We start from the raw sequence: 16,240 nt of genomic DNA on the forward strand, positions 1-16,240 counted from the left end.
ATTTAAGAATAATCACTCAGTCAATCATGGAATGATCAGGGAGCTCACAACCCTGACTCTCCGACCATAAAGCCACTATTATCACGATAGTGGTCACATGATGGGGCTTCATTAATCCATTCATGGGATGTGGGCATCACTGGCTGGGCCAGCATATAAAGCAATTAAGCGTCAATGATATTGTGATCTGGAGTCACATATAGGCCAGACCAGGTAAGGATGGCAGATTTCCTTCTCTAAAGTGAACCCAATGGGTTTTTATGGCAATCATTTCATGGTCAGCATTAGGCTTTTAATTCAGGATTTTTATTGAATTCAAATTTCACCATCTGCCGTGGTGGGATTTGAACCCACATTCCCAGAACATTACCCTGGGTCTCTGGATAACATAGTTCTTTAACAATTAACATCCTGGGGTTACCACTGACCAGAAACTAGCCATATAAATACTGAAGCTACCACAGTAGGCCAAATGCTCAGAATCTTGAGGCGAGTAATTCACCTCCTGACCCCTGAAAGCCTGTCCACCATCGACAAGGCACAAGTCAGGATTGTGATGGGATACGCTCCAATTGCCTAGATGGGTGCAGTTCCAACAAAACTGAGGAAGCTCAATACCATCTAGGACAAAGTGGCCCACTTGATTGCTAGTCCTTTCATAAACAGTCTACCTCTCCATCACCAACAAACAGTGGTAACCATGTGCAACATCTAAAAGATACACTGCACAACTCACCAAGCTTCCTCCAGCAGCATCTTGCAAACTCATGGCTATCACCATCCAGAAGGGCAAGAGCAGCAGATACTTGGGAACACCACCATTTGGAGGTTCCTCTCAAAGTCACTCAACATCTTGACAGAAACACAATCCCTGCAGCACAGGAGGCTATTCTGCCCATCAAGTCTGACTGACTCTCCAAAACAGCATCTTATCCAGGTCCACACCTCCACCCTTCCCTATCCCTGTAACCACACGCATTTACTTCCCTATCCCTGTAACCACACACACCTAACTTGTGGGAGGAAACCCATGCAGAGACAGAGAACATGCAAATTCCACAGTGACCCAAGGCCAGTGTCTGGCATTATGAAGCAATAGTGCTAACCACTGTGCCACAATGTATATCACCATTCCTTTACTGTCACTGGGTCAAAATCCTGGAATTCCTCCCTAACAGCACTGCAGGTGTACCTACACTGCACACTACAGCAGTTCAAGAATGCAGCTCACCACTTCTGAAGGGCAGTTAGGAACAGGCAATAAATGCTGATTTAGCCAGCGATGGCTACATCCCCATAATGGTTAAAAACACCACTGTCACTGCCTCACCCACTGACAATTTATTGCTCTGTGTAGGCGCAACAAAAACTTGCATTTGTATCGCATCTTTAAAAGGAGGCAAACAAAAAGTGGAACTGAAACAGAAAATGCTGGAAAATCTCAGCAGATCTGACAGCATCACAGGAGAGAGAAGAGCCAAAGTTGAGTCTAGATGACCCTTTGCCAACTCTGATGACGGGTCATCTAGATTTGAAATGTTGACTCTATTCTTGCCCCACAGATGCTGTCAGATCTGCTGAGATTTTCCAGCATTTTCTGTTTTTGTTTCAGATTCCAACATCCACAGTATTTCACTTTTATCTTAGACAGAAAATGGACATAGAGTCAAAGAAGGAGCAACAACCAAAAACTCGATCAAAAAGGCACGGCTTACAAAGGGGCATAAAGAAAGAGTGACATGGAGAGATCCTTGGATTTAGGGAACTAATTCAAATCCAGAGCCTGGATGACTAGACATGGAGCACAGCTGCCACTGGTGGGGTAAAAGAGGCTGGTGGCAAAGGAACAATAAATTAAGTGGATTGTAAGATTGGGCAGATTCATTAAGCAAAACAATCATAGCAGTTTGAATTTTAAAATTCAAAGAGTTGTGGGTACAGGAGCCCATGCATGTCAGTAAGCTCAGGACTGATATGTAGGACCTGACAGGAAAAGAGCAACTGGGCTTTGCATAGGCTAAAGTTTATGCAATGTTGATGAGGCCAGTTAGGAGAGCACAGGGACTGTGGAGTTCAGAGGTAAACACAGTAAAAAGTCTCACAACACCAGGTTAAAGTCCAATAGGTTTATTTGGTAGCAAAAGTCACTAGCTTTTGGAGTGTTGCTCTTTCATCAGGTGAGTACTCATCTGATGAAGCAGCAGCGCTCCGAAAGCAAGTGGCGTTTACTACCAAATAAACCTGTTAGACTTTAACCTGATGTTGAGAGACTTCTTACTGCATTTACCAAAGTCCAATGCTGGCATCTCCACATTGAATCTAGAGGTGACAAAGCCACATCGTAGCTGAGTTGGAGGAAGGTGCTGATGTGAGTGATGGTAAAAGTGGCAGTCTGAAAGAACTCACATCAGAGATTTAACATGCAGTTGAAAAGACTAAGGTCAGAAACAATCTAATGTAAGCAGAGAAAGTGGCAAACGATGGGGATGGGAGTCAGCAGTAAGGATCCCAATTTTGTGCTAGATAAATGTCAATGAATCAGTCTTACCCATGATTAACTGGAGGAAACTGGATCATTCAAAACTGGACATCAGAGATGCATCAAAAAGAGTGAAGGAATGAAAAAGAATGGCGGATAGGTAAAGCTGGGTTTCATCAGCAGAAATGTGCCAAATGATGAAGCCATATCTTTTAATGTCACAAAGAGAAAGCAGGTAGATGAGGAAGGAATCCAAAGAAAGTTCCTCAGGAACTTCCATAAGTAATAATGCAGAGATGGAAAAAGAGGCCATTGCTGGAGATAATCTGGCTATCATTGGGTAGTAAGGAGAGAGCCAGGTGCAGGCAATCCTCTAAATGGACAGATGGCAATAGGGAGGGGATGACAGTCAACCTCAAAGGCTGCAAAGAAGTCAAAAAGTCAAATGCATTACAAAAGGATATCATTTATGACTTTGAATTGGACCATTCTGTGACATGACCAATCCAATTTTTTTAAACTCATGTAATTTACTACTTTAGCATGTCACAAAGCCAATAAAGTACTTTAGAAGTGTAGTCACTATCATAACTGAGGCAGGATTCTTACTTAGAGGCATTCAATCATAAGCCCAGAAAGGTAACAGTCAACTTGCCAACAGCAAGTTAACAGACAGCAGTGAAGTAAATTACCTGACCATCTGAATGGGTTAGCTGGCAATGGCACTGGGGAAATGATCCTGCACTAAAAGAAGTGCAATGTGATCTTTTACATGCACTAAGGACAGATGGGTTTAGTGCTGAAATCAAAAGATGGCGTTTCTGACACAGCATTCCCTCAGTACTGCCAGCCTAGGTTGCGTATCCAAATTAAGAGTTGCAGAAAAGTTGGGTATAAATCTTGTTCTTTACTGCTGCTCCCTAAGTCCCATGTTAAGTTTCTCCCCAAGATATCTTCCCTCAGCTTCTGCATGGATTTACTGATTGTGCTCATCTGGGTGATTTCAATCTATATGCCTTGTTCTTTCCTTTCTCTGGGCTACAATGCCAACATGATAGAGCGAGACAGGTGGTGGAATGTCTAACTGGACAGAGGCTTCAGTAACATACACTGTGCCATCACACAAGCCAAGTTTCAGTCAAAGACAAGCCATCAGTAGAATCATCCACAACAAGATAATACACAGTAAGGAACTTTCTTAGGATTGAGAAGGTGTAACAAAGGCAGCTAGGGAGAAGCACTGATTTTTTTTTAAATTTCATTCATGGGATGTGGCTTGTCCAGCATTTGTTGCCCATCCCCAATTGCCCTCGAGGAGGTGACAAGAAGTTGCATTTTTGAATAGTTGTAGTCCATGTGGTGCAGTCCATGTAGTGCTGTTATGGAGTTTCAGGATTTTAACCCAGCGACAATGAAGGAACAGAGTGATATAATTAAACATCAGATCGGTGTGTGGCTTGGAGGAGAACTTGCAGATGGCAGTGATCCTGTGCATCTGATTGGTCCAATGAAGGTCCAAAGTGATCTCAGATGCTGTCAGCACACACAATACATCAGAGACAGAGAGCAATGGGAGTAAATTCAAACACAGGACAGGGAACTATAGAGAGCCAGTGGAGGCTGAAAGTACAGCCAGAGGATCGTTGCAGATGAGGTAGTTAGACAAGAACAGTTGTAGGGAGGTGAGGAGTATGCTCATGCATTGGCAATCTTAGGAGTTTGAGCAGACAGTTCAACAAAAGCTGAAAAAGGAGTTGAAGATGAGTGAAATCAACAGCCAAGGGAGCCAAACAGAAAGGAGAGATCATTCAACAAAACAGGAGAAAAACATAGCAATGCCAGCTCAGTATAAAATTGCAGGCACAGAAGCAGAAAACAAATTGTAGAAGCATGCCAATTATAACAACAAGGTGGCCCCAAGAATATATTCTCACTAGAGATAGACAAAGTTAGAAGTTAAAGTTGAAAAAACACCTAATATCTGGAGAAGACCAGGGGAAGAAGGAAAGGAGTCAAAGATTGGAATGAATAGAGTTGCAAGGCAGAGGAGATCAGTGGGAAGCTGCCAGCTCAGAAGTCTTCTCAGGAGTCCCTGTGGCAGTTAGGAAACCACTGTATGGTTAGATGCAGTCATTAGCAATATTACTATATGCTCTGCTCTAAGTTATTTCTAAGGCTTCTCACTACAATCTTGCGCACACATTTTTAGATCCATTCTCAAAAAAGACCCACATCACATTGATAAACAACTTCTACATTTGCTCCCAAAAGGCAACATAAAGAAAGTAAAGCATTTCATATTTCACACCATGAATATGACCATTAATGGCAGCATTTGAAAGAAAAACAGGAATTAAAAAACTGAACTGCCACTTCAAGGCAAGAAAAGAGTAGACTTCAAAGACATTTTATAGCACCAATTCCTAAAGTAAAGCAATAACCAAACTTATTAAGAAGGTCTACTAAACTATTTTAATTTATTAACAATTAATTTAAAACTATTATCACACAGTTCAAACATTCTCACTGCATTCACATCAAAACAAAAAGCAGTGGGAATTTTTAAAGAAGTTTTTATTTAATTCCAGATCTGCCTGTTTAATTTCAACATGACATCTTCTTAAAACCCATCCTCTTCTGGTTGCAGCAAGAGCTGTACAAAGCCAAGAACAGCATCACAGCCAAGATGTTGGAAATCAAAACATTAAGTAACATGGTTTAAATGATACAAGTTTTGCAATTTGTCCCATTAAATGTATGTTAAATCAGATATCATCTCTCTTTCAAAGTGGATTTCTACACCTCAACCTTTTCCACCGGCATCCTACTTTAGCCTGGTAAATGCAGGGAAATTTATGATAAAGAACAAGCACAAAACCAAAATGTCATATTTTGCCATTTAATCTCTCTTGCCTCCACCATGCCTTACCCTCTTTTTTGTTATTTTCCCCATCCCCCCTTTAGGTTTGCTTAAAATCTGTTACTTTTTTTTCTCATTTTGTCAAAAGGACATTGACTTAAAGCATGAATCATTTCTCTCCACAGATGCTGCCTACCAGATTGAGTATTTTCAACATTCGCAATATTTTGATTCTATAAAAGCCAGGACTTTCCACTTTATGAAAATGTGGAAACAACTTGGACACACAGCACCTGGAAAGCCCCTATTAACAGGGGAACAGAAAGAGGGTTCAGCACTTGAAACCATGCAAAGTCATCTGACCAAAGCACTGGTCTTAAAGATTAAATTGTTGAAATTAAAAATTAACCACACTATTCAGCTTTCAGGTAAGAAAATACAGCAAACTTCACTAACCACAAGGTAGGGTGAAGAAACAACAGATCAAAAAAGGTTAATAATTAAGACAAGTAAAATAAGAATCGAGGTGAAAAAGTAGAGTAAAATATAGAATAAAAGATTGATGTTCCCCCGCAATAAGTGACAGACCTTTATTCAAACCTGTTTGAAGGGAATCAACCTCCCCCACTCCACCCCTTTGGTGAATGGTAGAACTGTCACACCATTTTAAGGATGTTTTTATTCTGAAATTGAGTCTGGGTTGCTGTTGCATTTATTTTTTTCTCCTTCCTCCCCCCCACCTCCCAAGCCAGCCAGCCAGAAGCTAAAACTGAACCAGCTCCACACAGCAGTCGGCACATTTTACTGCTGACAGCAGCTAGGCCCCAGATGCAGCCTGGGGCTCGAGTAGAGAACCGAGCCCCGGCCTGTGGAGAGCCGGGGGAAGAATGGAGACTCTGGCCGCAGCCTGGCTATGTATGTGTGTGTGTGTGTGGGGGGGGGGGGGGGGGTGCGGGTGACTGTGCGGGGGTGGCTGGTTTGAGGGTGTGTGTATGTGTGTGTGTGTGAGGGGGTGGCTAGTGTGAGTGTGACTGTGTGTGTGTGTGTGAGGGGGTTAAGGGAAGCCAGTCCTCCCCAGCCCCCGGGGTTAGGCCGCGTCCCGCTCCGCTCACCTTGGGTCCCAGTCATTCCAGCGCTGCCGCTTGTTCACCCGAGTGCTCAGGGCTCTGTGGCTCATTCCCTTGGCAGCAGCATGTCCCCCTGTGTCCGGGAAGCTGCTGCCGGCCCTGCCTCCCTCCCTGCTGCTACTGCCGCACTCGGAGCTGCCGCTGCTGCGCGGGCGGCCAAGGGCGGCTGTGCGGGGTGCCTGCCAATCCGCTCCCCCGGCTGCGGCCTCAGCTGCGAGCGCGGATTTCCGTTCCGCCCGCCGCGGGTTCCGGGCTGTGAGGGGGGACCGGAAGTGACGGCACCCGCCCGCCAGCCCGCCCTTTGCAGGTGTGAACACGCGCTCTGGGCCGGATCTTCACTCACTACCAAGGTAAAGAGTCCCCTCACACTCACTATCTGAGGTAAAGAGTCCCCTCACACTCACTATCTGAGGTAAAGAGTCCCCTCACACTCACTATCTGAGGTAAAGAGTCCTCTCACACTCACTATCTGAGGTAAAGAGTCCCCTCACACTCACTATCTGAGGTAAAGAGTCCCCTCACACTCACTATCCGAGGTACAGAGTCCCCTCACACTCACGATCTGAGGTACAGAATCCCCTTACACTCAATATCTGAAGCGTAGAGTTACCTCACACTGACTATCTGAGGTTCAGAGTCCCCTCAATGTTCATTATCCGAGTTACAGAGGCTCTTTGCACTCACTATCTGAGGTCAATTGCCTAATGACACCCCTATCTGAGGTCCAGATTCTCATAGAATCCTACAATGCAGAAGGATGCCATTCGGCCCATCGAGTCTGCACAGACCACAATCCCACTCAGATCTTATTCCTGTAATCCCATGCATTTACCTTGTTAATCACCCTGACACTCAGGGGCAATTTAGCATGACCTATCAACCTAACCCGCACATCGTTGGAGTGTGGGAGGAGACCCGCGCAGTCACGGGGAGAATGTGCAAACTCCACACAGACAGTGACCCAAGCCGGGAATTGAACCTAGGTCCCTGGCGCTGTGAGGCAGCAGAGCTAACCATTATGCCACAGTACCATCCCATCCACTGTGCCACAGTACCACTTCACTCACAGTGACAGTGATTGACAACAGGATGAGGGGACAGCAGTTGCCAAAGCCTTCTGAAGTCACAGTAAGTAGTCTCACAACACCAGGTTAAAGTTCAGCAGGTTTATTTGGTAGCACGAGCTTTTGTAGCATTGCCCCTTCATCACTTGAGTGGCAATGCTCTGAAAGTTCATACTACCAAATAAACCTGTTGGACTTTGAGTAGTCTCACAACGCTAGGGTGGGAACAGTGAGTAGTCTCACAACACTAGGTTACTGTTCCCACCCCAGTCCAATGCCGGCAACTCCACATCATGCTAGCTTCTGAAGCTAAGAACGGCAGCTGAACATAAGCAGGGGATAAACTGGGAGAAGGCTAATTACAACAAAATTAGGCAGGAACTGAAGAATGTAGATTTGGGGCAGATGTTTGAGGGCAAATCAACATCTGGCATGTGGGAGGCTTTCAAGTGTAAATTGATAGGGATTCAGTACTGGCATATTCCTGTAAGGATGAAGGATAAGTATGACAAGTTTTGGGAACCTTAGATAACGAGAGATATTGTCAGCCTAGTCAAAGAGAAAAAGGAAGCATTTGTCAAGGCAAGGAGGCTGGGAACACACAAAGCAAGTGTGGAATATAAGGAAAGTAGAAAGAAACTTAAGCAGGGAGTAAGGAAGGCTAAAAGGGGTCACAAAAAAGCATTGGCCAGCAAGATTAAGGAAAATCCAAAGGCTTTTTATACATATATAAAGAGCAAGAGGGTAGCCAGGGAGAGGGTTGGCCCTTCAAGGACATGGGAGGGAATCTATGCATGGAGCCAGAAGAAATGGGTGAGGTATTAAATGAGTATTTTGTGTCAGTGGATGATGAATCTGGGAAAGGATGTGTAGATAGTTTGAGTCATGTTGAGATCAAGAAGGAGGAGGTATCGGGGCTCTTGAGAAACATTGAGGTAGACAAGTCCCCAGGGCCTGATGGGATATACCCCAGAATGCTGAAAGAATCATAGGAAGCCTACAGTACAGTTTGAGGTTATGCAGTTGTTTGAAGGCAAGAAGTGGAGGTGTGGGGATGGCCTTGGCGAGATATTCATCTTCATCGGTGACATGTTGAAGGCTCCAGAGTCGATGCAATTTTACAACTCATCTGCTTCACCTTGGACCATAATGTCTTCACCTTCAACAACCATTTCTTTATCCAGACACACGGAACAGCCATGGGGACCAAATGCGCACGTCAATATGCCAAAATCTTCATGCACAGGTTCGAACAAGACCTCTTTACCCAAAGGACCTTCAATCGATGCTATACACTAGATACATCAATGACATTTCCTTCCTTTAGACTCAAGGTGAACAATCACTGAAACAACTATGTGAAGATATAAACAGGTTCCATCCCACCATCAGACTCACCATGGACTACTGTCCAGAATTGATTGCATTCTTTGACACATGCATCTCCACCAAGGACGGTCACATCAGCACTTCACTGTACCACAAGCCCACAGATCACCTCACAATGCTCCACTTCTCCAGATTCCACCCTAAAGAAGCCATCCCCTATGGACAAGCCCTCCATATACACAGGATCTGCTCAAATGAGGAAGATCGCCACAAACACTTGCAGACACTGAAAGATGCCCTTGTAAGAACAGGATTTGGAGCTCGACTCATCAATCGACAGTTCTGACACACCACAGTGAGAAACCACACCAACCTCCTCAGAAGACAAACACGGGACACGGTGGACAGAGTACCTTTCATTTTCCAGTACTTCCCCGGAGCGTAGAAGCTATGACACCTTCTCCAGAGCCTTCAACTTGTCATTGATGAAGATGAACATTTTGCCAAGGCCATCTCCACACCCCCACTTCTTGCTTTCAAATAACCACATAATCTCAAACAGACCATTGTCAACAGCAAACTGTCCAGCCTTCAGGAGAACAGTGACCATGATGCCACACAATCCTACCACAGCAACCTCTGCAAGACATGCTGAATCATCTCCAGAAATGCCGTCATCGCATGTGAAAAACCATCCACCCAGTACATGGTACATACACTTGCAACTTGGCCAATGTTGTCTACCTGATAAGCTGCAGGAAAGGATGGCCCGAGACATGGTACATTGGGGAGATCATGCAGCCGCTACGACAACGGATGAATGAAACCCGCTTGATAATCACCAGGCAAGAGTGTTCTTTTTCTGTTGGGGAACACTTCAGTGGTGACGGGCATTCGGCCTCTGATTTTCGGGTAAGCCTTAACAACACACAATAACGCAGAGTCGCTGAGCAGAAACAGATAGCCAAGTTCCGCACACATGATGACAGCCTCAAATGGGATCTTGGGTTCATGTCACACTGTCTGTAACCCCTGTGACTTGCCTGGGCTTGCAAAATCTCACTAACTGTCCTGGCTGGAGACAATACACATCTCTTTAATCTGTGCTTAACCCTCTCTCCACTTACATTGTCTGTACCTTGAAGATTTGATTATCTGTAAAGACTCACATTCCAACCATTATTTTGTAAACTGAATTTGTATCTTTATATGGCCTATTTGTGAACTGAAATCCCATTCACCTGATGAAGGGGCAGCACTCCAAAAGCTAGTGGCTTGTGCTATCAAATAAACCTGTTGGACTTTAGCCTGGTGTTGTGAGTCTTCTTACAGGGAATGTCCCAGAGGATTGGAGAGTAGCCAGTGTTGTTCCTTTGCTTAAGAAGGGTAGCAAGAATGATTCAGGTAATTACAGCAGGTGTGCCTTACATCAGTGGTAGGGAAATTATTGGAGAAGATTCTTCAAGACAGGATTCCCTCCCCACTTGGAAATAAGTGGATGTATTATTGAGAGGCAACATGGTTTTGTTAAGGGGAGGTCGTGTCTTACTAACTTGATCGAGTTTTTTGAGGAAGTAACGAAGATGATTGATGAGGGTAGGGCAGTGGATGTTGTCTACATGGTCTTCAGTAAGGCGTTTGACAAGGTCTCTCATGGCAGACTGGTGCAGAAGGTGAAGTCGCATGGGATCATAGGTGAGTTGGCAAGGTGGATACAAAACTGGCCTGGTCATAGAATACAGTAAGAAGTCTCACAACACCAGGTTAAAGTCCAACAGATTTATTTGGTAGCAAAAGCCACTAGCTTTCGGAGTGCTGCTCCTTCATCAGATGAGTACTCATTTGATGAAGGAGCAGCACTCCGAAAGCTAGTGGCATTTGCTAGCAAATAAACCTGTTGGACTTTAACCTGGTGTTGTGAGACTTCTTACTGCAGTTACCCCAGTCCAACGCCGGCATCTCCACATTGAGTCTAGAGGTGACATTGCCATGTCATAGCTGATAGTTTACCCCAGTCCAGTGCCGGCATCTCCACATTTTGATCATAGAAGACAGAGGGTAGCAATGGAAGGGTGTGTTTCCGAATGGACAAGTGGCATTCCTCAGGGATCAGTACTGGGACCTTTGCTGTTTGTAATATATATAAAAGATTTGGAGGAAAATGTAATTGCATTGATTAGTAAGTTTGCAGATGACACAAAGGTTGGTGGATTTGCAGATAGCGATGACGACCATCAGAGGATACAGCAGGATATAGATCGGTTGGAGGCTTGGGCGGAGAGGTGGCGGATGGAGTTTAATCTGGACAGATGTGATGTAATGCATTTTGGAAGGTCTAATAGAGAGGAAATATACAGTAAAAAGCAGAACCCTTAAGGTTATTGATAGGCAGAGAGATCTGGGTGTACATTACACAGGCCACTGAAAGTGGCAACACAGGTGGAGAAGGTAGTCAAGAAAGCGTACAGCATGCTTGCCTTCATCGGCTGGGGCATTGAGTTTAAAAATTGGCAAGTCATGTTGCAGCTTTATAGAACCTTAGTTAGGCTGCACTTGGAATATAGTGTTCAATTCTGGTCACCACACTACCAGAAAGATGTTGAGGCTTTGAAGAGGATACAGAAAAGATTTACCAGGATGTTGCCTCGTATGGAGGGCATTAGCCATGAGGAGAGGTTTGTATTCACTGGAACAACAGAGGTTGAGGGGCAACCTGAAAGAAGTCTACAAGTTTATGAGGGGCATGGACAGAGTGGATAGCCAGAAGCTTTTTTCCAGGCTGGAAGAGTCAATTATTAGGGGGCATAGGTTTAAGGTGCGAGAGGCAAGGTTTAAAGAAGATGTACAAGGCAGAAGGTAGTGGGTACCGGAAACTCCCTGCCAGGGGAGGTAGAGGAATCAGATATGATAGTTTTAAAGGACATCTAGACAAATATATGAATAGGGTGGGAATAGAGAGATATGGTCCCCAGAAGGATAGGGGGTTTTAGTTCCATCAGGCAGCATGGTCGGTGCAGGCTTGGATGGCCGAAGGGCTTGTCCCTGTGATGTCATTTTCTTTGTTCTTTGTTCAGGTCCCCTGTGCGTGCATCCTCTGTAATGTCATGGAACTTCCAGGCCAGTTGTAGTTACTACTTCCCTGAGAAGAAATACTTCGGTAGCACCGTGGTTAGCACTACTGCCTCACAGCACCAGGGATCTGTGTTCACTTCCAGCCTTGGGTCACTGTCTGTGTGGAGTTTGCACGTTCTCCCCGTGTCTGCGCCAGTTTCCTCCAGGTGCTCCCGATTCCTCCCAACATCCAAAGATGTGCAGGTTAGGTTGATTGGCCATGATAAATTACCCCGAAGTATTGTGGGAATTAACAGGGTAAATACATGGATTTGCAGGGATAGAGCCTGGGTGGGATTGGGGAACAGAATTTGCTATGAGTTAAGGCAAACTCACAGAGCTTTGGATGACCTCAAGTTAATGGAGAGTAGAAAGTGGGAGACCAGCCCACAGACTGTTGGTGTAAATCAATTTCTAGTGATCCCATGTACCAGAATCTGGAATGCTGTCCAATTTACCCTGCTCTTCCAGAAGATTCCAGGGATCTTACAGAGAAACTTGCCTAACCTCTCATTACACCAATCTGAGGTCCCTACCTGTTTCAAGACGATGACCATCATCCCGGTACCTAAGAAAAGCCAGGCAGTGTGCCTTAATGACTATCATCCGGTGGCTCTGATATCCATCATTGTAAAGTGCTTTTAAAAGTTAGTCATGGCACGAATCAATTCTGGCCTCCCAGATTGCCTGGATCCACTACAGTTCACCTATCACCACAACAGGTCCACAATAGATGCCATCTCCCTGGCCCTGCACTGGACCCTGGAACACCTAGATAACAAAGACACTTACTTCAGATTATGTCAGATTTAGTACAGACTGAACTGTACTAAATACAATTCAGTCTTCAATACTATTATTTCTACAAAACTCATCTCCAAACTATGTGGCCTGAGGCGAGGCTCCTCCCTCTGCAACTGGATGCTAGACTCCCTAACCCATAGACTGCAATCAGTAAGGATAGCAACACACCACCTCTACAATTATCCTCAACACTGGTGCCCTGCAATGCTGTGTCCTCAGCCCCTTACTATACTCCTTGCACACCCATGACTGTGTGGCCAAGTTCTCCTCCAACTCGATTTTCAAGTTTGCTGATGACACACTGTAATGGGTCGGATCTCAAATAACAATGAGATGGAGTACAGGTGAGAGATAGAAAATCTGATGAACTGGTGCAATGACAATAATCTCTCAATGTCAACAAAACGAAGGAGATAGACATTGATTTCAGAAAGCATAGTGGAGAACATGACCCTGTCTACATCAACATGGATGAAATGGAAATGTTTAAGACTTCAAGTTTCTAGGTAGCCAGATCACCAACAACCTGTCTTGATCCCTCTACGTCGATGCTATAGTTAAGAAAGCCCACCAATGTCTCTACTTTCTCAAAAAACAAAGGAAATTCAGTATGTCCACTACAGTTCTCACTAACCTTTACAGATGCACCACAGAAAGCATCCTTTATGAATGTATTACATACAGCTTGGTATGGTTCCTACTCTGACCAAATGGCCTCCTTCTGCACTGCAGGAATTCTATGTTTCAAGACTGTGAGAAATTACAAAGGGCTGTGAATGTAGCCCAGTCCATCACTCAAACCAGCCTCCCATCCATTAACTCTGTCTCTACGTCTAGCTGCCTCAGAAAAGCAACCAGCTTAATCAAGAACCTCATACACCCTGTCAGGAGAAAGATACAAAAGTCTGACTTCACATTTCAACTGACCCAGAAACAGCTTCTTCCCTGATGTCATTAGATTTTTGAATGGATCTATCTTATGTTAAGTTGATCTTTCTCTACACCCTAGCTATGACTAACATTATATTCTGCATCCTCTTCTTTCCTTTTCCCCTATGTATTGTATGAATGGTATGTTTGTCTGTATAGCGTACAAGGAACAATACTTTCCACTGTATTGCAAAACATGTAACAATAACAAATCAAATCAAAAAGACATGAAACATGGAATAGTGCAGCACAGGAAGTGACCTTTCAACCATTGTGGCAGCTCCTTTGAAGAACAATCCAGTTAGTCCTAGTTCGTGGTTTTTTCCCATATCCCTGCAATTTTGTTTTCCTTCAACCACTCAACATTCACTTTTGGATAACTGCCATTGAATTTGTTTCCAACTCCTTCAGGCTGTGCATTCCAAATCCTAACCAAATTTGCAAAAAATGTTGCTCATACCACCTTTGTTTCTGTTGCCAAACACATTGTTTCTGAGTTATCATCCCGACCAACCGTTTCTTTCAAATTACGCTATATAAATCCATAATTATTTTAACTACTTTCTTCATATTCTCTGCTTTAAAGAGAACAAGCTCAGCTTTTCCAATCTACCCATGTAACTGCAATCTTCATCCCTGGAATGGCATAACATCGTGGTACTTAGATGATAGATATTCACGAAACTTACCAGAAAAAGTTAGGGTTTAACCATTCCAATGTAAATCAATTCTTAAAGAGTGATAAGTTATAGTTACTCCCTGACTTTAAAAATTAGTGTAGAGTCTTCTTTCTTTAGATTTTGATTGTAGTTAGTGATTAATTATATAAGTAAACCTTTTTAACCTTTTCTTTTTCTCTTAGTTCCATCTTTCTTTCCCTGCTTTATTCTACTTCATTTGACAGTAAATTAGATATTCTAATTGACACTTCCTGATTCGGATGCCTCATAGCTCAATAAGAACTCTTCATCTGATTAATTAAGGAGATAACTCGTTGTCCTGTTCACAAAAGACATAAATAAACTGTTCCAAGATAACTCACATGAACTTCATGAAACAAAATCTATCACTAAGCCACATAAAGAAGCTTGGTGAAAGAGTTGGGTTTAAGGATTGTCATAAAGGAGAAAAGCAAGATGGCAAGGAGGTGAGGCATATGGAGGCAATTCCAGAGCTTGGAGCCTAGGCAACTGAGGATAGGACCACCATCCAATGGTGGAGCAATTGAAATCAAGATACGCAAGAGGCCAAGATTAGAAGATCACAAATATCACAGCGTGTTGTGGAACTGGAGGATATTACAGACATTGGGGTTCGGCAGGGGAGTGGGGGGGGAAGGTCAAAACGATGGAGGATTTAAAAACAATTGTGAAAATTTAAAAATCAAGACGTTGCTTGTTCAGGAGCCAATGCAGGAGAGTGAGCACAGGGGTAATGGTGAACAGGATTTGGTGCCTACTAAACACTGTCAGAGCACAGCAAACTACCCAGCCTTCAGCAGAACAGTGACCATGATACAATACAACCCTGCCACAGCAACGTCTGGATCATTGACATGGATGCCATCATCTCACGTGAGAACACCATCCACCAGGTACACAGTACATACTCTTGTGACTCGGCCAACATTGTCTACCTGATATGCTGCAGGAAAGGATGTCCCGAGGCATGGTACATTGGCGAGACCATGCAGACGCTACGACAACAGATGAATGGATACCACTCAACAATCACCAGGTAGAAATATTCCCTTCCTGTCTGGGAACACTTCAGCAGTCAAGGGCATTCAGCCTCTGATCTTCGGGTAAGCATTCTCCAAGGCAGCCTGCACGACACATGACAATGCGGAATCACTGAGCAGAAACGAATAGCCAAGTTCCGCACACATGAGGACAGTCTCAACCAGGATCTTGGATTCATGTCACACTATCTGTAACCCCCACGATTTGCCTGGACTTGCAAAATCTCTGTCCCGGCTGGAGACAATTCACATCTCTTTAACCTGTGTACCCTCTCTCCACTCACATTTTCTGCATCTGTAAAGACTTGATTACCTGTTAATGTAGTTGAGTTTGTGTCTATATATGCCCTGTTTGTGAACTGAACTCTTCTGATGAAGGGGCAACTCTCCAAAAGCTAGTGCTACCAAATAAACTGTTGGACTTTAATCTGGTGTTGTGAGACTACTTACTGTGCCCACCCCAATCCAACACCGGCATCTCTACATCAGAATTTTAGATGTTAGAGGGTGGAAAGTTCTGCAAGCATGCATCCTCTGAGAAAGCAAATCCATTACTTTTGCTTCAAAATCTCTGTCTGTAATACAATCCAACTAGTCCAACATCGAGCAGGAAACATTAGGTTTAGTGTTTGGAAGCTTTAATTTTCATACTTACCTTTTGGCAAAAGATTCATGATAGACACTGACTATAAGCCACTGGAGATGATTTGGTGCAAACCATTAGAATCATAGAATCTCCACAGTACAGAAGGAGGCTATTCAGCCCATCAAAATCCTACCCAGGCCCTATTCCTG

At 44.0% G+C, this 16,240-nt stretch overlaps 1 protein-coding gene across 2 annotated transcripts in view; it reads right to left on the bottom strand.

Annotated features, from left to right (window-relative positions):
- Positions 1–6,637, bottom strand: part of smg1 (SMG1 nonsense mediated mRNA decay associated PI3K related kinase) — a 165,610-nt gene extending 158,973 nt beyond the window's left edge. The window contains exon 1 of one of the 2 annotated variants that reach the window (XM_080207048.1): positions 6,452–6,637. In XM_080207048.1, the coding sequence (XP_080063174.1) occupies positions 6,452–6,516 (65 nt within the window). In that variant the 5' untranslated portion in view covers positions 6,517–6,637. The remainder of the gene's footprint in view (positions 1–6,451) is intronic. The other variant, XM_080207051.1, reaches the window with a different exon arrangement.
- Between the last annotated feature and the right edge of the window lie 9,603 nt (positions 6,638–16,240).

Source organism: Carcharhinus amblyrhynchos, chromosome 18, assembly GCF_965287045.1.
Source record: "Carcharhinus amblyrhynchos chromosome 18, sCarAmb.v2.hapA, whole genome shotgun sequence".
In the NCBI taxonomy this organism is placed as follows: Eukaryota; Metazoa; Chordata; class Chondrichthyes; order Carcharhiniformes; family Carcharhinidae; genus Carcharhinus; species Carcharhinus amblyrhynchos.